At 41.1% G+C, this 23,731-nt stretch overlaps 2 protein-coding genes across 2 annotated transcripts in view; both read right to left on the reverse strand.

The window, feature by feature from the left end:
- The window catches only part of CENPI (centromere protein I), a 72,487-nt gene extending 63,377 nt beyond the window's left edge, over positions 1-9,110 (reverse strand). Inside the window, exons 1-5 of the mRNA XM_070462012.1 lie at positions 9,032-9,110; positions 7,067-7,299; positions 6,064-6,189; positions 1,113-1,231; positions 724-831 (exon numbers count right to left, since the gene is read on the reverse strand). Coding sequence (XP_070318113.1) covers positions 724-831; positions 1,113-1,231; positions 6,064-6,189; positions 7,067-7,299; positions 9,032-9,036 — 591 coding nt within the window. The 5' untranslated portion in view covers positions 9,037-9,110. The remainder of the gene's footprint in view (positions 1-723; positions 832-1,112; positions 1,232-6,063; positions 6,190-7,066; positions 7,300-9,031) is intronic.
- A 1,666-nt stretch (positions 9,111-10,776) lies between these two features.
- TMEM35A (transmembrane protein 35A) lies at positions 10,777-23,494 on the reverse strand. The gene is made up of 2 exons (XM_020872926.2): positions 23,239-23,494; positions 10,777-12,591 (listed from the first exon to the last, which is right to left on the reverse strand). The coding sequence occupies exons 1-2, from the start codon at positions 23,356-23,358 to the stop codon at positions 12,178-12,180; spliced, it is 534 nt and encodes a 177-aa protein (XP_020728585.1). The 5' UTR covers positions 23,359-23,494; the 3' UTR covers positions 10,777-12,177.
- Between the last annotated feature and the right edge of the window lie 237 nt (positions 23,495-23,731).

Here is a 23,731-nt window from a genome sequence, read left to right on the forward strand (position 1 = left end):
TTTACATGCTTTCCTTAGTCTCCCAAATAGATTACAAACCCCTGGAATACAGAAACTCTCAGCTAATCTTTGCATCTTCTACACTGTCTCATATAATGCAACAAACATAGTCAATTTTTGAAAATTAAATCAATAAATGAATTCCCTCCCCTCCCCAAAGCAAGAGAAGTTCTGTTAAATGAATGGTTCACATGGTCTGTGAACTACTGATGGTCCTTGAAAGACTTCCAGGTGGACAGTAGATTGATTTCTTAGAGTTATTAATGCTTTCAATGGGACTAATTATGCTATTTAATCAAAAATAGTCCACTGGCATCTCATGAAAAGTAACCCTCTTCTTCTCATTAATTCTGATGAGGTTTTCACAGTGTTAATCAAGAAACTGTAGAATAAGTGACCCAAAGGACCCTGTTGAAGTGGTTTAAAAGGGAAAAGATGGCAATCATTGCTCTAGATCAGCAAAGAGACTCCAATGTGAACTCAATTCTACCTGTAACAATTATTTCCTTAAAAGAAGATAAAAAGCAAATGTGGGGAAATTTTCATTTGTTAATCTGAGAGACAGGTAAAAAAGGATTTGTTATGCTACTCATTACACTTTTCTGTTTCATACATTTTAAAATAAGTAAGGAAAGTTGTTTGGTACTTTGAAGCATATATGGTGCGTCGATATACAAGCACGTACCACTGATCAATGCATAATGCTATTCAATTTTTACTTACCAGTTCATCATCTTGCAATGAAGCAAAAAAGAAGCCGTAGAGCAAGTTAATTTGCTCCTTGTGATCAATGAAGTCAAACATTGCAACCAGCCAACGATAAAAAAGCACCTATTGAGAAACAAAATGCTTATCTTTAGAGAAATATAACTGGCACAAAAGAGCTTAATTCCCCCCTCAGGACTGTTTTAGAAGCCTCTAGCACAAAGGATAATAGACTTTATTTCTCAGTAAAAATTTCTATTTGAACAGAGTTCTTGCATCAAGTTATATTGTTCCAAAACTACAAGCTTTGCACAAAAGGCCACTGCCATTACTTCATAAGTGGCTCTTCCTTGCCAGCCCTTAAGTGGCTCTGAAGGACTTTTCATCAAAGTTTTTAAAAAAATTACCTTGGTGCTACCAGAACACTTGCCAGCACAAAGCCAGGAGACCGCCTTAACCACAGAATCTTCTGATATTAGAGTTACTGGAATTATACACTTGAATATCCGCGTGTTTACAGCACTCCCTAGAAAGTAGACAAAGTCCAAATTAAACTACATTTTAGGGTCTTAATAGTCCCTTTACTGTAATTAACTCTTGGTCCTAAAACTTTCACTTCACATTGAAGGCAATAAAGTAATATTCAATAACTCTTACGGTGAAGGCAATGGCAACCCACTCCAGTACTCTTGCCTGGAAAATCCTATGGGTGGAGGAGCCTGGTAAGCTGCAGTCCATGGGGTCGCAAAGAGTCAGACTTGACTGACCGACTTCACTTTCACTTTTCACTTTCATGCATTGGAGAAGGAAATGGCAACCCACTCCAGCATTCTTGCCTGGAAAATCCCAGGGACGGGGGAGCCTGGTGGGCTGCCATCTATGGGGTTGCACAGAGTCGGACACGACTGAAGCGACTTAGCAGCAGCAGCAATAACTCTTATCATCATTACAAAGCATAGCTTGAAACAAAAATGTACTTTTAACTTCTAATATAAACTATAAAGCAAATTCTTTGGCTCTAATATTTCTTTTTTATGTGTGTGCACTAAAGTTTTATTAAAGTATAAAGGAGATAGAGAAAGCTTCTGACATAGGCATCAGAAGGGGGCAAAAGAGTACCCCCTTTGCTAGTGTTAGCAATGGAGTTATATACGCTCCAAAGAATCCAAAGAATGTCTGGAGGTTGTAAAGACCTCAGCAGACCTACTCCCATAATTTACATTTTAAGATAACAGAGTTGGCCAGAAGGTTTAATCCAAAAACTGTCCTCAGGCAGGATACATCCTTGTAAAGACCAGACCCACTCCCATAATTTATGTTTTAAAATAACAGAATTAGCCAGAAGGTTTAATCCAAAGACTGTCCTCAGGCAGGATACATTATTGTTATATAATCCTAAAGAAAGTAGAGGACAAAAAATAAAAAGTTTGTCCTTTCTTCCTCCTTGAATATTCCATACCTCTCTCCTTGGGGACCCCTAGACTGGCTCTAATATTTCTATCTAACAATGGAGGATGAATACAGGATCTCTTCTTGGAAGGATGAAAATGTTTGGACTAAATTAGATAGTAGTGATGATTGCCCACTCTATGTGCTGTGCTTAGTCACTTAGTCGTGTCTGACTCTTTGCGACCCCATGGACTATACAGTCCATGGAATTCTCCAGGCCAGAATACTGGAATGAGTAACCATTCCCTTCTCCAGGGAATCTTCTCAACCCAGGGATCAAACCCAGGTCTCCCACATTGCAGGCAGATTCCTTCTAAGCCACGAAGGAGACCCAAGAATACTGGAGTGGGTAGCCTATCCCATCTCCAGGGGATCTTCCTGACCCAGGAATTGAACCAGGGTCTCCTGCATTGCAGACAGATTGCATTGTAGGCAGACCTGGGAAGCCCACCCAACTCCATGGATATGCTAAAAAAAAAATGAACAAAACCAACCCCATATGCTTCAAAAGGGTGAATTTTATGGTATGTGAATTATACCTCAAAAATAGTGTTTTACTCCTAGGAAAATTTCAAGGACTTTTAAAAATGGCATAATAGATTCTGATTTATTTAAATCTACTGTAAGACATCTTACATCAGCTGCTACATTTAAGGACAGATAGATGCATTTGTATTCTCCATCCACGCCCCAAAAGTGGAAAGGATACCAGAATGAAACAACTACCCTATTAGCTGGTAGTACTGTCATTCTATATTGGTCCAATCTTTCCATCATTCTCTGGCTTCCATGCTATTCTCCCATCTGCTAATAGAAGTGATGTGACCAGTAGCTTTGTCTTAATATACACCCTATATCAGCTTCTGCTTATTAAGGCTTCAATAATTTTATATATACATATATTATCAATTTCTTTTTGTATTTAAATATTGTTTTATTTGCATTATACTGTGGTGATCAGAACCATTCACTGAAAAACTAGTGTTCTCAACTTCTCATACAAGTAGAAGCCACAATATTATCTTGGATACATGTGTTTTTAACCAATGTTTTAAAGGCATTACAGTGTGTTAATCACATCCATTCAGTATAACACTGTTCTCAACTTCTCCGAGAGTAGCGTTCTCAGAAGCATACAGGTCTTTAAACACTGTCTTACATGCACTATAGCATGGTGATCACATCCATTCACTAAGATAACACTGTTCTTAACTTCACCCATAAGTAGCATTCTCAGAAACATCTTATACATGTCTTTTCTTTTCCTACAGGTGCAGACCTCTTGTTTTTTTTTCTTAGTAAAAATTATATATATTTAAGATGCACAACATGATGATATGATATAATCAGCCCTCCATATCCTCAAGTTCCACATCTGTGAATTCAACTAAACACAGAAAATGTTCCTAAAAAAATATTACATAAAGTTCCAAAAAGCAAAGCTTGAATTGGGCCTACACAGGCAACTATTTACACTGCATTTACATTGTATTTACATTGTATTTACAACTATTTATATAGTTGTAACATGTAAACATCTGGCAGATACTGTATACCTATTATAGTAAAATGACTACTCTAGTCAAGCTGATCAACATTTTATTTCCTTACATAGTTACCATTTTCTTCTCTGTGATAAGAGCACCTAAAATCTATTCTCTTGCAAATTTCCAATATTATATACAATATTACTAACTTTAGTCATCATGTTCTCTGGATTTACTTATCCCACATAACTACAACAATGTGTCTCATCAATTTCTACCCCATCATTTTTGTTGAAAAAAGGAAGCAGTGATGGCAGGTAATGAATCATAAGAATAAAAAATCTGTTTTCCACTTAGTGATTTCTTGTTTTTACCTCTCTTCTCCCCTATTCCCATCCCCCAACTCTTGTAAAGTTTACAACAGTCTGACCACTAATACTCTATACACATACCAAATTCAAGAGGAGAATTCTATGTTGAATAGTCTATATTGACTCTATTCTTACTTCCCAGTGACTTTTTACTTACTAAAGAGTACAAAGTCCCTTTGTACCTAATTATGACATTTCTAGTATACCTGCCCTTGAATATGCATTTCAACTTAGCAAAGGAGTTACATACAAAGATCCAATAGTGATGGGGGATATCATAGAAATAACTAAAAGGAGAAAAGCAATTAAGGAGGCTACATTTAATGTCTCGAAATTCCAGCTTAATAGAAAAATGAAATTAGACTAGAAAGCTAGAGATTATTTTTCAAATTGTTATATACAAGTTTCAAAGCCTGAGGCATGCATTTTTAAAAACACATGCATTTGCTACAAGGCCTAGCAAACATCACAAAAACCTAATCGCTCATTTCTGAGATATCATAAAAGAAGAGAAATTCCAAAGTAGAAAACATCTGTACATTCTATACATGTTTTAAGGGGAGAAGGAATGGATAGAATTGTTCTCAATGGACACTAATCAGTTAAATATGAATTCCTGGATATTTGTTAGAAGCAAACAATCTGAAACCACTTATAAGAAGACCAATCTTATTAGATCAAATTTTTTTTTTTTTTTTTTAAATTTTTATTAGTTGGAGGCTAATTACTTTACATCATTACAGTAGTGGGAGGGAGGTTAGATCAAATTTTTAAAAGTTAACTTTCTAGGAAAACAGAGAGCACTAATCAGGTAAAAATAGAGAACTAAAATACCTGGAAGTCATATACTGAATTCAGCTAGTCATGCACTGTTTAAAATACACACACATACCCTTGCAAATGGCAACCAACTCAAGTATTCTTGCCTGGGAAATCCCATGGACAAAGGAGCCTGGCGGGCTATAGTCCATGGGGTCGCAAAGAGTCGGACACAACTGAGGGACTAACACACACCCTTGCAAACATGATAGGGTATGCACAAAGGAATCCAATATGCAAAATGGTATAAGTATCCAATTTTGACAGTTGTCTTAAAGAAAAAAAGTAGAAAATCTGGTAGCAGTGTGGTGCACTATAAACACTAGAAGGGGAGTAAGGAGACCAGAGTTCCCCAGTTCTAGCTCTGAGATTAAGCAAGTCTCTTTAACCACTCTGGGCTTCAGTTCCCTCACATTTAAAATGAGAATGTTCAAGGGCTAAAATACTCTCTACGTCTAAATTTGGATGAGAGTAGGTTAAAAGGTTCTCAAGTGAAAAGAATAATGGACAGATACCATTTCTTTCTAAGATTCCCCACCTCCACCCCCATACAAATGAACTTAGAACAGAAAAGGAAGCATTTGCTCAAAAGAAAAAACATCTTAACTGTTAAAGCCACAGACACTGGAATTGAGACAATATCAACATCGACCTGCTGTCACTGATAAGTGAACCTAAAGGCAATAAAGTACACCAGTGATCTCTTAATGTGCCTTCCAGCAACACTACTTAAACTATTAGCTACCCTTCCTAAGAGAAATACTAAAAATTGCTTCCATGCATTTGGTAACGAGAATCCATTTTAAAAATAAAAATGTGATAACTAGCCATTTTCAGCATATGCACATAGAAACCTTTCGTTAAGGTAGTTTCAACATAGTGAGTGAAAGTGAAAGTCGCTCAGTGGTGTCCGACTCTTTGCGACCCCATGGACTATATAGTCCACGGAATTCTCCAGGCCAGAATACTGGAGTGGGTAGCCTTTCCCTCCTCCGAGGGATCTTCCCAACCCAGGGATCAAACCCAGGTCTCCTGCACTGCAGGCAGATTCTTTACCAGCTGAGCCACAAAGTTTGGACATAAGAAAGGTCCATTTGTATAATCTTAGATTAGTTTTATGAAGAGAATAGGAAAAATAAACAGTTCTTTAACTGCATCTGATTCCAATCAACAATGTAATTCAAATTCTGAAAGGCAAAACTAATGCTGAAAAATTTATCCCTGTGACATACCAAATTTGCCACTGAGTGCCACACTTAATAGAATGTCGATTCCTTCTGGAGCTAACCCATTCTTCCATGCCACATTTTCCACAGTTTTCAAGTGTTTCTCTTTACTCTGTGAAGTTTTAATGGGACCTGAAAGAGGAACAAATGTAAACAGTGAGGACTTTAAAACTCTCTCACTCCTCAGCCTCAACAGTTACAATTAGACTACTTCAAAGGAACAGCTTTATGTAAAAAAAAAAAAGTCTTCCTAAAAACCCTTCAAAGCCCTTAAAACTCTAGAATATTTGACAGCAGGAAAACTGAGTCCTGCCCTGGTATCTTTGCTCTAAACTAACTAAAAGCACTGAACTTAAAACTAAGCTGTTTTCAGTAACTAAGACAGTGGTTCACAAGCTTTCTTGCACATCTGAATCACTTAGAGAGCTGTTGAAAAATTCCAATGCCCAAGTTGTGTCCCATACTAATAAAATCAGAAAATCTAAGAGTGGATGCCAGGTACCAGTGGTTTCTAAAGATTCTCGGGTAGGGGACTTCCCTGGTGGTCCAGTGGTTAAGAATCCGTTATGCAATGCAGGGGTCTCGGGTTCGACTTTCAGTCAGGAAGCTAAGATCCCACATGCTGCAGAACTACTGAGACCTCATGCCACAACTACAGAGTCTGTGAAACGAAAGACCCTACATGACACAACAAAGATCCCGAGCACCTCCCATGACAAAACTGCATCCATGATGTGGTCAAATAAATCAATATTAAAAGAAAAAGATTCTGAGGTAATTTAATCCCAATGTGCAACAGTTTGAAAACCACTCTGCTGGGAACAATCTTTGTTGTTGTATCCCTAGTACCTAGCATACTGGTATGTAGTTAAGTGCTCAATAAATGTCCATTAAATAAACAAAAATCATGAATGAGCAAAAAAATATGCTTTCCTTTAAAAATCCTTACCAAAAGAGTCTAGAATTTTTTCACAGGAACAGGCCTTACACAAGGAAAACAATCTCTTACCTTTCTCAAAATATCTCAATGCTATCTGTAGAGCGTCTTCTGCTTGATCATCAGCACCTTCATAATCTTCCACAGTATTGTTCTGTCCACGTTTTGAGATGCTCTTTGAGTCACTTAGGTCCTCTTTTACTCTCCAGGCTGAGAGTCTAGTCTGATAGCTACTACTACCCTGTGAAGTCCTCCTTCGTGCCCAAGAGTTAATTTTCTTTTGAGATGACATTACTGCACATGTTCTATATAGAAACAAGTATCAGGGTGTCACTAACCAGCCAAACAGTCCCTCCCTTTTTACTCCAAAGACAGGGACCACACCTATCTGTACTCCCCACATTTAGTACAGAGCACCTAGCATATAAGTACCCAATAAAAAATGACAGCAATCCAGGCAACAAAATATATAGGTTAACTTTCTCAAACAGCCTTTTGACCTAAAGAGGAACAGAGAGAAACAGCTCTCCAAGGTAACATTCACTGAACTGGCCCTGTGGGAGGGGGGAAAAAGATGGTAATAGTACAGGGAACATAACAAATTCTCCTAAAATGGCTATATCACATAAGTAAGTCTAATACTAATTCATCTCATGAACTCAATGTTACTTTCTCCACTCCTATTTCTCTCCACTTTGCCTTGATTTTGCTTTTAATCGTTAATGCTGCCTGCCTTGTCAGTGCTAAGTTTAAGACAAACTGGTTGCCAAACTAAGGATTCTCAGAACAGAAACATGGCTCACTAATTCACTTATCAGTAAATAATTACTAAGCATCATCTATATGCCAAGCACAGTTCTACTTATCAGGGATAAATAATAAAAGTCAAGGCCTCTGCTATAGTGAAACTTACAGGGGTGGGATGGGGAAGCATATGAGAGTCAATAAATAAGTAAATAATAGCGAACATAATATACAGTGATGTGATAAAAAAGGGGGGTGAGGTGACAGTGACAAGCTACTGCGGAACAAGTGTTCAGAGAAAGCCTCTCTGATGTAACCTTTAAGCTAAATTCAAATGCCAGGAGGAACCAACTATGTTAAGATCTGGTCAAAGAGTATTTCACAGAGAGGAAAGAGCCAGACATACTAAGATCTTGAAGCAAAGTCTTTGTGTGTTAAAGAAACAGCAACACTACCAGTAAGAGGTGAGGATGAGTAGTGGCATGAAAGAGGTACAGAGTAGTGGGAGACAAAGTCAGAAAAACAGACAGGGACTGCTATATTGGGGTTTGTCAACCAAAACAAGGAGTCTGGATTTTAAGTGTCATAGGCAACTAACTATAAGGGGAAGGGAAGAGTGTCATAGATGAAGTGATACCATATGATTTATGTTTTAAGATCATTTTAGCTGCAGCGCAGAGAATAGAATGTCAGGGGCCCAGGAGTGGGAAAAAAAAAAGTTTAGCAAAGGGCGAAGGGATGTGACTGTGGTCTGAACCTGGCCTAACGTGTAAATAGTAAGAGAGACAGAAGATGATTGTATTCGTGAAATGTTTTGGAAGGAGATTGATCAAGGCCATAACAAAAGAATTGGATGTAGGGAAAAAGAGAGAAAGCCAGAATGACTTCTAAGTTTGGGGCTGCAAATGGGAAAAACTAAAGAAATGGTCGTAATGACACTCAACCCCATCTCCCTAGAACAGATGAGGCCGGAGCAGGAAGGAAAGCAATATGTACGTCTAGACCATCAGGAGGTTCCAGGTTGTCCGCTGTTTCCTCGGGTCCTACGTAAGAAGGGCGGGCGACCAGCTTCGGGACCCTTCTGGTGGAACTGTCCCATCGCTCCCCAAGAACTCCCCTCTCACAGCCTGCCTCAACAGGGAGCAAACCTGGCCCCGACCACGGACCCACTGGGCAGATTCCTGGTCTGGGGGAAACCCGACACCTTGGAGGACTGCCTTGCTCAGAAGTCAGGAGATTGATTCTCTTCGGTACCTGGGCTCCCATTTTGCCGTGTGTTTAAAAATATCTCACCTCATACACTCCGCGGTCCCAACTCCTCCCGGTTCCAAACACCACCTCTCGGATTCAAATAAATGGGCTCCACCCCGCGCATGCGCTTCCGCGGGGACGCGGGCGGCGGCAGGGCGGAGCCACGTGCTCTGCTGAAGCTTGATTGGTTGAGTCGCAGCTCACTGGCGCGAGGCGGTGCGCGCGCTGACGCTGACGCAAACTCAATTCCTCAGAGCCGCGCGCCCCACCCGCTCGGGCCCGGGGAAGTGCAGCAAGTCGGCCGTTGCTGTTGAAATCAGCGGATTGGCTGCCGTTCCCCTCGTTCTAATAATGTTCGCATTTGTCATTGTGCGTAAAACAAAACGATTAGTGTCTCGGTTCTTGAATTTAACAAGACCAATTATAGTGATCCTTTTGCTCAGGCTGATCCCAAATGTCGGGACTTTGTAGGAAAATATGAAACTGCAAACTTCTCAATAAAGGCTGTTCTCCCATGCTGGTCAAGAGAATTAAGTTAAAGGGCCTGAGACCTCTGAAGCTGTCTCTAGGAGGTGAGAGGAAAGGACAGCTGAATTTGCCTTCTTTTTACCGAGAATTGGCACACATACCTTAGAGGTTTTGCTGGAAACGGTGTCTTGTATGTAGGTGGCCAATCAAAATGCAAAGATTCCTAACTTTGAGGAATCAATGGACTTTACAGACACTGGCTAAAACAGCAACAAGGGCTTAGTCTGAGACCTGAGATTAGTCCCTAGTTTAATCTTACTAGAGTGGGGAGTGGCGAGAAAAGATAAGAATTTAGTGACTCTCACAGGTTTTTTTGAGGCCAAAACATAATCCATAAACTGTAGGCAAAACTGTGGGAGGACACTCTGCAATCTTAGGGAGAGATGAAGAATCAGATTATGCTGATGTATTTGGGAAAGACTACAGCAAAAAATGGTTATTTGCCACATCTTAACATGGTTTTCAAAGTACTTTCAAGAACTCATGTTTAATCAGGCAGGAGAACTGACTTCAGTATTTTCTATGGCAGATGCTCTTCCTTATCTAGTAAAACTGAAAAATTCTTGAGACATATTTTCATAGTTTTAATCATTTCATAGACTCGTGTAGATTGGAAAGAATTTTAAGCCTTCAATCACTTTGCTTTTGTAAATGAAATTGGGGCCCTGAGTGGTAAAATAATTTGCCTAATGTGACAAGTCTGTGGCACTGGAATTTGTGCCAGTTTGTGGGTACATATATAGTGAGACACACTGGCTCATCTTTATTTATTCATCTGCAATTTTTTTGGTGAAATCATTCTTCAACCTTCCCTTGGCATCACCAAACCTGTGAATTGTATTGAGATCTTAATTTTGTGGCTTTCTGTTTCATGTGCTGACATCACAAAATTGTGAGTGAACTTAAATGAGACAAGTGCTTGGGCCTGGTGCACTGGGAAGACCCAGAGGGATCGGGTGGAGAGGGAGGTGGGAGGGGGGACCGGGATGGGGAATACATGTAAATCCATGGCTAATTCATTTCAATGTATGACAAAAACCACTGCAATATTGTAAAGTAATTAGCCTCCAACTAATAAAAATAAATGGAAAAAAATAAATAAAAAAAATTTTTTTAAAAAAGAAAGTTTGTAATCTCACTAGTATATTATTGTACTCCCCCTTGTCTTTATTCTCCTTCCACATCCACTCAAAAATAAAACAGCCTGAATCCCATGATATGACCCTTTCTTTCCAGACTTTCACTATTTGTCCAGACTATTTCCTCCAAACTTCAAAAATGTTTATTTTGAAAGAATGAGAGAAATAAGACAGAGAGGTATCAATTAACAAGAACAATGACACTGAAGAAAATACATTATTTCGTACTCCCCACACACAACACCCCCACCCCTTTCCCCATCCCTGGCACAATGATATTTAAACCATCAGAGCACATCTAACAAGGAGAAGCAGCAGTATATAATGAAGAAAGCAAATTTTCATACTGCTCAATCTGACTAACCCATATCAAATGTCCTTCCCCCAGCTAAACTCCACCCACTGAAAGAGGTGTAGTGGAGGATACAACCATGGGGGTAACTTGGATCTCTGCTTACACTAGCAAAGTTCAGTGAAAATTCAGAAACAATAGTGAATCTGTTTGGCAGGAAAGACTGGATACAGCTCCTCTGTCAAATTTCAGATGATTGAAGAGAACAGCTAGAGTTGGAGATTCACAGACTTCTAACAGGACTAATCTTTGCTCCCTCAACTGCAACAGTGGAGCAGCTGCCAAATCCTGGTTAGCTGCTGAGAATAGTGGAAGTGAGGCAGCTTTTGGCTTAAGAAAATCCAAAACAGATGTCTGATAACAAGTTTATTGTTTCAGTTTCCAACTGTGAGTAAAGGAGCTTAGTAGGCTGGGCTCTGGCAAAGGCAAGGTGAAACTTCCAATTTTATCACTTGAAGAATTAGACTATCTACTGACTGCATATTTCCCTTATTTTAATTAAACTCAATATGGAGTATTTACAATTTAAACAACTTTTAAAGTAGAGGTTAATTCATTTTACATGTAACTCAGTGTCTCAAATTGAAGGAACTTTTTCCTAAAGTGGGAGGTTTAAGTTTTCAGCTTAATCTAGTGAGGGATCCCCCTATCCCATGGGAATACATAGTTTGTTTTATACCAAGAAGTAAGTGGGATTCTCTTTATAGGAGATTTATTTTATTCTGCCTTCACTAGAATCAGTCTATAAAGGAAAGGATACCTATGCAGGATTAGTTCAAGATCAGAGCCTTCTCCTTCGCACATGCGAGTGAACACACACACACACACACACACACACACAAAGTAACGTTTACCCACACATAATCTCACAGTCACATGCTTGCTGGAATCCATCTCACAAAAACACTTCAATAGTTAGCCATATACATGTACATGCAGCAAGATGTGAGAGTTGCCCCAGAGTGATTAAAGGTGGTGCACACACGTCTATGTGGGGAGGTCATTTTAGGGTATAGGTGTAGACAAGCCAATAGGACCATCAACTTGCAGGTTATATGTGTCCCTTTTCCCCCAAGATAAATAAATCAAATGAAAAACACACACTGACATCTTCCTGGGTGTCACGGAGGCAACTGCCTGGAAGGTCCATTTTTTGCACCTCTGCTCTCCTACGACAATTTCATTTTGCCCTGAGGGGCCTTCTCATATAAGGACGGCTGCTCCTCGGTATTCCCCACATTGCTGTCACTCCCCGCATTCTCTGGCGGCGAGGATTTCTTCTCAGAAGACCGGTCTTCGGGCTTGCGGGCAATCAGCAGGCGGCAGGTGAGCAGGATTCCAAACACCAGGGCATGGGCGTAGCGTTTGAGAGGATCACCGACTAGCTGGTGGAAGAAGAGGACCGCCAACACCAGCAAGAGGAGGAAAAAGTTGGCTACGTCTTTGGGACGCCCAGGCACGAGAGTCATGACAATGCCACAGGCCACCTCAAGAGCACCAATGCTTTTGCGGAGGAGAATGGAATTGATCCCCATTTTCTTCAGCAGAGGGAGGGCTCGCACATAGCTCTTGTAAGCACGTTTCTAGAGTGGAATACCATAAAGAAATTGAGGCGTTAACCATTATTTTACCATTAGAATGAAGAGCACACAAGCATGGTCCTTCTTCCCCACCATTCCCTTTCCACACCAGTCAAGGGTGTCCTGTTCTTTGTTTATCATGTTACCTAAATAGAAATCTTGTAATAAAGGGAAAAAAGCAAGCAATCAGCTGAGATCCTTGTGATTTAATCCTTAGTAACACCATCAAAAGTAAGAGAATTTGACTTTATAGTTTAAAAACTTTTTTTTTTTCTGCCATACCGAGTACCAGCACTGGGGATTTGGGATCTTAGTTCCAGACCAGGGATCAAACCCAGGCCTCCTGCAGTGGAAGCACCCTTGAAAAAAAAATTTTTCTGATTATAAATCATAAACAACATTAAGAAGTCAAAGGAAAATTCATTGGGCCCATAAAAACTGGTACAGATAAACCATATCTACATTTTCCAGTGCCTACTTTGTCCAAATGCAGATGCATATGAGCAAAAACAAAAATGAAACAATAAAGCCTCACTAATTTGGACTTCCTTAATTTGGAATTTTTGATAATTCAAAAAATATCTGAGTTGGAGCTTACATTTGTAGAATCTGTAAAAAATTTTTTAAAAGTGTGCTAAGCAAATTGAAAAATTTTAATGTATGCAAATATTAGGCCCTTATTTATCTTTAAGATACAGTAAGCCGAAAATCATTCTTATGGTCATCGACATAAATCCCTGGGGTTTTACAAGACACTGATTAATTTTAATTCAATAAACACTTATTGAATACCTATTATGGATTATGTGATGGAGATATAGAGATGAATATGACAGGGTCAAAAAGCTGTCGTTCTAGTGGGGGGAAACATACATAAAAACATTATGGAAGCAGCATGGTTAGTGGTATATAATAGAGTAATGTATAAGGTCTAATTGTAGCCCAAAGGCAGATATCATGGAACAAAGAAGGGAGGCACTGGTTATACTACAAAGTAATAGAATTTTACTGATCTTAGAGTAATAGGTAATAATACTTTTCACTATTCAGATGGACCCAATCCTCATCTTGTAGTAAATTGATGAGACTTTATCAAATCTGTTTTTTCCTGGCTTTGCCCATTACTTTGTTTTCATGAAGTATCCATTAATTCATTCAATATTTATTAAGTGCCTCCTTGTGCTAAGCATTGTACTTGGTACTCTGGATACAGATATCAATCATTCAAAAGCCTTGCCTTCCTAAAGTTTGCATTTACAGGAAGAAAAGTTATGGAAGTACATAAACACAATGTAGCATTATGGTAGTAGGTACAGTGGAGATGCACTGGAGTGGTCAAATTTCCCTAGATGGGGACTGAGAAAAGCTAGAATGGAATCTTAAAGAAAAGCAGGTGTTTGCGGGATCAATAAGGGAAGGGCAGTGCAGGCAGAGGAAGCTGGATGAGTAAAGGCCCTGAAGGACATAACAGACTGGTGTATTTCAAACACTGCCCCAGCTCAGCATAGGTTGGGGGAGGGAGAGATAAGGGGGAGACATGAGACAGAGATGACAGATATTTGTGGAGCTGGACTTTATCTAATAAGCCAAGAGAACAACATAATTTGCTTTTAAGGAAGATCCCTCTGGAAGTAGCATCGAGGATGGATTGGGAGAGGTATGCCTGGAAGTAAGGAGATCAGGTGAGAGACCTGGACTAGAGTAATGACAATAAGGATAGAGGGAAGGGAAGGAGTCAAGGATACTTTGAATGCAAAGTCAACAGGAATTGATGTTTTATCAAATGTGGCCACAGAGGGAAAGGGAGAAGTCAAGACTGCATATGGAAGAAGAGGGGGAAGAGGCAAGAAGGAATGAGGAACTCAGTTTGGAGTTTTTTAGTTGAAGTATCTCTAAGACATCTCTAAGTGGAGCTGTTTCATAGACAACTCAGTAATAGAGGTGTGGGGTAAAGATACAGAATTAATAGTCATCAGTATTCCCAGGTAGAATGTATACAGTGGGAAAATTTCTGTGACAGACATTTTAACAAGGGGAGGAAGAAGAGAATCCACAACACAGACAGAGGCAAGTGTGGTTAGAAAAGTAGGAGGCAACCCAGGAGAGATGGGGTCATAAGAGCCAAGAATTTTAAGAAGAGAATAGTCAAAAGCACCAGATGCAAGACAAATATAAGAATCAGGCAGAAAGCCAACTTGACCTGTCGGGAGCATCTGGTGCTTAGAATAATATTCACACACTCTAATTTGGGACAAATGTTAAGTCATTTCTCTAGTGAATGCACCTTTATTTTGTGGACTAATTATCATGGCATCACCGACTCAATGGACATGAGTTTGAATAAACTTTGGGAGTTGGTGATGGACAGGGATGCCTGGCGTGCTGCAGTTCATGGGGTCGCAAAGATTCGGACACGGCTGAGCGACTGAACTGAACTGAACTGAATTATCATGAGTGGCACAAGATAATCCTTTATGAGTACTATTTTAAGATCCATAGTTTAGTTAAAAAAAAAAAAGCATGGGTTTGGATTCAAACAGGCTTGGCTTCAAATCCTATTTCTGTTACTTTCTAGTTGGGTACGCCCTGGGCAAATTGCTTGCCTCTCTGAGTCTCATTTTCCTGAGCAAGGCTGGGACTAAGATGAAATGAGTTAGGCTATGTCCCCTGAGTACAAAATTTAAGAAGGCACCAAAACAGTCATTGATTAAGGTAAATAATATCCACACACAAAAAAATCACAACTTTAAACAGAGGCAGGATCCAATTTTGCACTTGTATGACCCTGCCTCACACCTCTTCCTAACCCTGGCCCTGTCAGGTCCTGTCTTAGTTGTCTTTATTTACCTTTATTCACCTCTGACTGGTTTGATCTCCTTGCTCACAGCGCTCTCATTTTTGGTGTATCCTTGAATCTTGAAGCTTCCAAATAATTTGGGTTCCTTGGTAGCTCAGACGGTAAAGAATCTGCCTGCAATGTAGGAGACCCAGGTTTGATCCGTGGGTCAGGAAGATCCCCTGGAGAAGGGAACAGCCACCCACTCCAGTATTCTTGCCTAGAGAATCCCATGGACAGAGGAGCCTGGCAAGCTACAGTCCATGGGGTTGCAAAGAGTTGGACTCGACTGAGCAACTTTCACTTCATTCACCTCTCGTCCTTACCCTGTTACTGAGCATATAAGAAAACTCAAAGTATCAGTCCTTCCTCCTCCTTCTCATTTTAGGTTAAATCAGGGATTTTCAGAGAGAAATTAGGAGAGGTTGACCAGTAGGACGAGTCAAACCCTGAGCTTAACTGAGCTGATGGGGATCAGAGTTGAGTCAAGGGATGGGGCATCTGGTGGTTTCCTCTCACTATTAGCCTAGATGCCACCTGCTCACTCTCTGTCCCTCTACACTCTGGTGATGGTAGCAGGGGGACATGAGGGAAAGAAATCTAGACCCAAGAGTTTTTCTTTTCACTCTGAAGGTAGGACTTTTTCTAATTAGCAACACAAAGATCCCCAAGAGGCAGATCCTAAATCCTAAGTGTAATCTTCTAACATAATAAACACAGGAAGCAGGATGAGTTTCTTACAATCAGTTCAGAGCAAAGAGTTTTAGAGCTGACTGAGTGGCTTCTAGAAACATTCCTTTGTTTTGCCTAGGGCTAACCACCCATCATTGAAGAATAGATTTTCATCTGTACTATAGTAGAATCTGTAGGCCAAATTCCAGGTCTTTAAGTCAAGTTCCTTTGACCTCGATGAACACTTTTCTCTCCATTTGGCATAACTCCATATTACTTTTTCAGTTTATCTAACCTCTGCAACTGCAACTGTGGATATTTGTATACAGCAGTTGCCGCTTTCTTTCCTCCTTTTCTCAAGAGGAAACTGCATGTGGATAAGCCATTTCATCACATCTTTAGTTCAAACCTGAGTAGGTACAGATAGCATCTCTTCTCCAGGACTGCAGACAGTGAATGTTTAACTTGTTAGAGATGGGACTCAGCTTGGAGAGGGTCTTGACAGTATAGGAAGCCTTTTATTCTTTCTCCTGTGGAGTAGGATAGATATCAAAAGTATCCTACTATTGCCAGTCCCCACAAGACTTGGGCCATGTCACCTCAATTCTAATAGAAGGGTCACATGTCTTAAGTCTATAGTAATTAGATCTCTAAAGACTTTAATTGTTGTGACAGTAAGAATAAAGAGTTAACTGAGTCACTCTCTCAAAAGGCTCTCACAGTTCACTTTGTTAGGTCTGTTTCTTTCTCACAGACTTTGTATAGGTCTGTTTCTTTTTCATTGCCATGACCCAGACCCTGTAACCATAGTTTCCTTATAGTAATAGGAGAGAGAAGGGTTTAGTCAACTTTTTCAAATACCTTTAATCAAAGACCGTCATCCAGAAATATCCTTGGGCTAAGATTAGCTAAATTCCAATTCTAGTTTTGCCCCTAAATTGCTTGGAGAAAATTAGTTAAGTATTGTATTACCTCAGATTCCCCCCTTTTGAAATTAAATGAGCATTTTGGAGATTTGGTCAAAGAATCATAACATCATAGCATCAACCAAGGGCCACATACACATATTTTATCATTACTGGAGCACACAATTAGAAATCCATATATTAAAAAAAAAAGAAATCCATATATTTGCAAGCCACGATAATTAATGATAATAGCAATGATTCAAGCCGGTTCATTTGTATAGTATGAGATGGTATGATTCAGACATGAGTCAAACACATATGGAACATTTCTTTAGTCATATCTTTTTTCTTTTTATCATTTAGTCTTCACAACACTCCAGGGTTCATGATCTCAAATTAATTACATTAAACTTGAACAGCTTACAACTGTCTAATAATACTCATCTTTGATTACAGTTAATTAGTCATCCAAGCCAGCTAACAGGACAAAATGGGATGAGAGGGCAAATGATTTGGTCCACTTTAGTTCACTTACACCAGTTAGGTAAATGAAAAAAAATAATTTGCCTACTATACTGTATAATTCCATTTATTTGTTGTTGTTCAGTTGCTCAGTCATGTTTGATTATTTGCAACCCCACGGACTTCAGCACAACAGGCTTCCCTGTCCTTCGATATCTCCCAGTTTGCTCAAACTCATGTCCGTTGAATCGGTGATGCCATCCAACCATCTCATCCTCTGTTGTCCCCCTCTCCTCCCGCCTTCAATCCTCCCCAGCATCAGGGTCTTTTCCAATGAGTCAATTCTTTGCATGAGGCAGCCAAAGTAAAAACAGTAAAACTAACTTATATTGTTGGAAGTCGGGATTTATGCAGGGGGTGGGGGTAGGTACTAATGGGAAGGGGCCATGAGGGAAGTTTCTGGGATGCTGGTCATGTTCTATTTCTTGATCTAGGTTACACAGGATTCTTAAAATTCCTTGAGCTGTACAGTTAGGTGTACATTTCAGTATGCATATTATACTTCAATACAATTTATAGGGGAAAACTATATGAAAGCAGAAGAGGGTGCTGACAAAAATATATTTTGGCTAAAAAACCTCAGTCTGGTTGCTATACTAGATCATAAAGGCTACATAAATGCTGAAAAATTTACTGACTCAAGTATGATTTTCCTGAATCTCTGTAGGAAAAAAAAAGCCATATGTGAATCATAGATCATCTCTTAAATGCAATAAAAAGCCATCACATGCTTAATTGCCAAATATCACATGAGTAAAAGCACCTTTTAAGCAGTTCTACTTTCCACTATCATATACTGCTACTGCTAAGTCACTTTAGTCGTGTCTGACTCTGTGCGACCCCATCCCTGGGATTCTCCAGGCAAGAACACTGGAGTGGGTTGCCATTTCCTTCTCTAATGCATAAAAGTGAAAAGTGAAACTGAAGTCGCTCAGCCATGTCCGCCGACCCTTCGTGACCGCATGGACTGCAGCCTACCAGGCTCCTCATTTTCCAGGCAAGAGTATTGGAGTGGGGTGCCATTGCCTTCTCCGGCTATCATATAATGCCCTCCTAAAAAGGAAGCTGCAAGCCTGACCCTACTAACCAGAGTGGATCCCTCCCAGATTGCATCTAAGGAGAGAAGGGTCTGATTTCCACTCTCAGTCAAAAGTTGCTCTAAAACAAGCACAGCTGTTGGCCATTGGAGGCTACAAGCTCCCTGGCATAAATTCCAATGTAGTTTAGCTTAGGCTAGCTAGCTGTGTAAACTAAGCAAAGACACTTCACATCTCAGGGTCAGTCGCCTCTCTGAGGGAATAAACGTATTGTACCACCTCAAAGAACAGTCTAAGCATTGGTAAATTACTATCTTATTATGTAGTTGTAATAAAATTAATAGTGTGATTGGAAGCATAAAAGATCACCTGTGGACATTAAATAACACCCTGGGGAAATACTGAAGGGCATTTAACTACAAATAAGCAAATCATTCAAATCAACAACAAACTTTCCCTATGAGGGCCTGCAAAAAAGCGCAAAGACTTGCCCTGTCTTCTTCAGGGTCAAAAATCCTTTGGCTTCAATGTGACAGGATTTTTGGTGTTTTCTTACTGTTCCATTTGTGGCCCTTTGTGAGTGCAGTATAGAACCACTGCTAGTGAACCTCTGCTACAAAGAGCTGAATACCAAACAGAGAGCAAGTCAACCATTCATATGTTAAACTGCCTAACAGCATTTGTGTACTGTCTCCCAACTCCAAATGAATTAATGAAGGCACTTAGTCAAGAGAGTGGTCAGTCGTGTTGCATTCACGTGGGATTTAGAGTACTCTATAGTGACACTTGCTAAATTGGGAGGAGGTATGGAGTGACACATACCAAACGGGCTATTTAAGAGAGGCATCCAGAAATTCTGCACGAGATCCACTATGCATTACCCAGCAGCAAGTGTCGGGTTTTCTATATTAGCTGATTGCATAGAAGTCTGTTCACCAACGCATGTAAAAATAGCAACCTGCTCTTTTAAATGCCTGATTTCAATCCCTTAAACTGGTCCTTCAAATTAGTCAGGAAATCACTGCATAACATAGTGTCAATTATATCATCACCTGAACCCAGAGCATTTCTTGAACACCTACCATATTCATATACTGTACTAGATTCTTCCATATGCAACCTCAGTTAATATTTACAACAACCTCCTGTGGTAGGTATTATTCTCATTTTACAGATGAGGAATCTGAGGCAGACATTTCAAAAGTGTCAGGTCTTGAACCCAAACCAGTATGACTCAAGGTCTTTACTCTTTCCACTAACCCTTCCTGGCTTCCCCAGTAGAGACAGGAAAGAAGTTCATATTCATTTGTCTGTCTAGTTTTTAGCAGTGATTCTCCATGGAAGGGATAACACCTAAACATAACACTAATGGCTTTAGAACAAAAAAAAAATAGTTGACAGAAGAACAAAAAAAATCCAAATTTAAAAAAATTGGTTTCCAAGTAAAACAAAACCCCAAAATATGGGATTGGGACAGTTGGACTGGTACCAAAAAAGGAGAAAGTATGTGCCACATATTTTCAAGAATCGGTTGTAAGTTCTGATATCCAAAAAGGCAGTTGTAACCATTAATGATTCCTCTACTGGGAATGTTGAGTCACAGGTTTGGTTTCTAACCTCTGCTCCAGCAGCAGCTTAGCCTAGCATCTTGGATAAGTCATTAAACTTGCTCTGTTTTGGTTTGTTCATCAATAAAATAATTTATCCATCAATAAAATTTAAAATAAATAAATAAATAAAATAAAATAACTTTTAAAAATGAATCTACCTCACTAAGATGTTTTGAAGAACATAAATAAAGAATCATAAACAATAAGAACAACAACACCTTGAGATTTTATATAAAAAGCCACTGCAATCAATACATGACTAACTCCATCAATGCAGAGGAATCACTCCTCAATGGAAAACAGAAAATCCCAGATCATCATCCCAGCTGATCTCTGGTTGGAGTCCTGAGGGGCTGTAACCTGCTTTTAAGAGGCAAGAAATGACTTTTGAACTGCATCATCAAGAGCCAACCAGAGAAATCTGAAGGGTGGTGACCAGGCAAGACAATGCTACAATGACTCATTCATTCACCCAGCCATTCAATGAATATAAACTGAGCACCTTCTTTCTACCAGAACTGAATTGTCCCCACTTCCTCTGGGTTCAACAATAAAGCTGGGCTGGCCCAGGCACAATGCAGTGGGCCCTATGCTAGAAAGCCATCTCTAGCCTGGGGCCTAATACTCATTGCAGGAGAGAACTCTGGACAAGGGCAGTCTGAAAATTCTCCTCAAGCTTCATAGTACTGTGATGTTTACCTCCCAGCTATAGTTCTTCCATTTCCTCCAGATGCCCTTAAGCACAGAATTGTGCACGCGTGCACGTGCGTGCACACACACACGCACACACACACACACACACACACACACACACACACAGGCTTCCCAGGTAGCTCAGCTGGTAAAGAATCCGCCTGCAATGCAGGAGACCTGGGTTCAATCCCTGGATTGGGAAGATCCCCTGGAGGAGGGCATGGCAACCCACTCCATTATTCTTGCCTGGAGAATCCCCATGGACAGAGGAGCCTGGAGGGCTGCAGTCCATGGGGTTGCAAAGAGTCAGACACACACACACACACACACACACACACACACACAGTCATTCTGTACTGCTGTATTCGATTACACCTATTTAAATATCTTCCTTTGTATGATATAGAATCTTCATATATTCTTCTGCCTTTCACTGGACTGTAACAGACAGCTCCACTCCCTGGGAAGAAACCTACTGTAAACCCATTTGTGGCTGATCCTCCTCGTGAGCGCCTGCCAAGCTGATCAGAAGCTTCCCGGTGACTCCATCTTAGTCGGATTGCCTGCAGAACCTAACACTGTACTTAGGGTGCAGCTTGGATGGCCTCTAAAGCAGCTGAACAGGGTCTAGGGAGACAGGGAGTATACTGAGGAAGGGTACTATGTCCCTACAGAAAGGGAAAGCTTAAATACACACACATACACAAACATATAAATGTATGTATATATGAAAAGGAAAGAAAATCAAGAGCATATGCATTTATTTATAACCTAATGCCAAACTACTACTGCCAAGATAAAAATATAGTGGCAATTCCCCTCCACCCTTTCCCTCTGCCTTTGGTGGCTTCTGCTACCTCACCTCCTTTCTCCTCCCCTCCTCTCCCCAATGCAGGCTGTCTTGGATACTCATTTTGACCTGATTTCATTTCTATCTGGTCAAATGTTGTGGGAGGAGGAAAAGCAGGAAGGAGAAACACATTAGGATTTGCCACTGGGGCTAGCCCTTGGCCCTTGAGTGTCAGCCACCCTCCCAGACCCCAAGGTGATCCTGTGATGAGAGAGACATGGGAAACACCAGCTTAAACCCTGAGACTGAAGCCAGAGCTTCTTGCAAACATTTCCGAGTAGGCTTGATTTGCCAGACTCCATCCATTTGCAGCTCATGGATGAGGGACTCTGGAAGGCTCTGCAGTGAGCTCCAGGAGAGCTGTTTATTCCTGTCAACTGTCAGCGTGTGGGGCTATTTCTCCTTGCCTCAGCCCTAATGGGGAGTCCCTCTTGCCTCTTCTCTCTTCCTTTTTCTCCCCTAAGCTCCTTTCCTTCTTGACCTTGAGAACCCAGTAATGGGTTCCCTCCCAGGACTGGCAGTCTGGCAGAAGCAGTGAGCAGCAGGTTCTCTTCAGCTGGGGTGGGGTAATGAAGAGGCAGAGTGACTGGGGGAGAAGCGAGAGAGCAAGAAAGTGCTGGAAACATCCCCTGTCATCTCCTCCGTACTACACAGCCTGGGAACAAGTCCTCTTCACGCCCAGCTGGGGAGTGCAGCCCAGCCCCCAGGCTGCAGAGGAGATGTTTTGGCCAGTCACCTTCGGGTGATTTGAACTCTGCAGAGGGGAAACCCTGCAGAGGGCCTGGCCTTGAGCATCCACAGGAGCCAAGATGGGGATTATGGACTATTTTGCGGGAGGGAAAAAGCAGACTTTGCAGATTAGCCCAGAAACAACACAAAATAAAACATCCAGCTTTCCCTTGAGAGAAGAAGAAGCAGGGTTTCAGTGACCTTTATTTGGGCCAAGTCTGCTTTTGTCTCGAGGATATAGACACACGCCCAGGTGGCTAGGGGAACACCATCCGCTCCCCATCTGGGATGAGGGATACCATCTTCGCCCCTAAAAATTGCTTGTTTTAGTAGCCCATTCGCCCTCAGCTCTTTCCTCCTTTCCTTTTGTTCTTCCCCAAGATAAATAAACTCTCCAGCTTGCTAAACTCTTAGCTCCAAGGGAAGCAATCAGACTTGTAGGCTGGTTGCCTGGACTTTGGGTGTGCTGGAAGGAGGAAAGGGCTCCTGCTGGTGACAGGTGACAGGCAGGTCTCAGCCCTTGGGTTTACTTGGGGGTGGAGGGTTTACTTGGGCAACCCCTCCCCCAACTGGCATTCAGTGGCTCCCGGACAGTTGTTCCCGGCTAGCCCACAAATGATCTCGCTCTCATCCAGCTGCTCCTTCCCAGCTGCAAAGTTGTTGGGGAGAAGGGAGGGTTCGGGGTGGGGGTAGGGGTGAAAGGGCTGGGACCTTGGACCAGGGAGGAAAGAAGGGGAGAGGTATTCTCCATCTCTTCGGAAGGCGCTCTTCATCACCCGTTTGCTTCACTTACCATCTCACTGTAGGCATCCTTGCTGAGCCTGGGGGTCAACTTGATAGTCCCCATGAAAACAAAGAAGAGTCCCAGGGCCACTGAGAGGGCCACGACGGTTACGGTTCTAGGGGATGCCATGGGGTCACCAAGGCAGGTCCGGACTAATCGTTCTGCTTTGCGCACCCTCTGGTCTAAGGCGCAGGCACTTAGCGCAGAGGGAGCTAGAGGAACACTGCGGAGGCAGCAGGCAGCTAGAATGACAAAGGGAGAGGAGGGAGCTCGAGGGAAAAATTGAGAGATCGAGATTCAGCCTCTCTCACTACAACAATCGCTGGGTCCTAATGCCCTACGCTTGCTCCTCACTGGCCGGAAAGCACAGTCTTGAAATTAAACGAAGTCCCAAATTGAGGTAGAAACTTCAAGTCTTAAATGGGGAAATAGGTAGGTTATGTTGCGAATTCAGTCCCCGGACTGCCTCTGAAATGAGGAATGAAGGAAGATTATTCTATCA

This window comes from Odocoileus virginianus, chromosome X (genome assembly GCF_023699985.2).
Source record: "Odocoileus virginianus isolate 20LAN1187 ecotype Illinois chromosome X, Ovbor_1.2, whole genome shotgun sequence".
NCBI classification, from domain to species: Eukaryota; Metazoa; Chordata; class Mammalia; order Artiodactyla; family Cervidae; genus Odocoileus; species Odocoileus virginianus.

What these genes read in the sequence shown, in the direction of transcription:
- TMEM35A (XM_020872926.2), bottom strand. Translation starts at nt 23,358, where the DNA reads ATGGCATCCCCTAGAACCGTAACCGTCGTGGCCCTCTCAGTGGCCCTG. An exon ending in AGGATGCCTACAGTGAGATG is followed by an intron (nt 12,592 to 23,238) that starts GTAAGTGAAGCA and finishes ATTCCACTCTAG; the next exon opens with AAACGTGCTTACAAGAGCTA.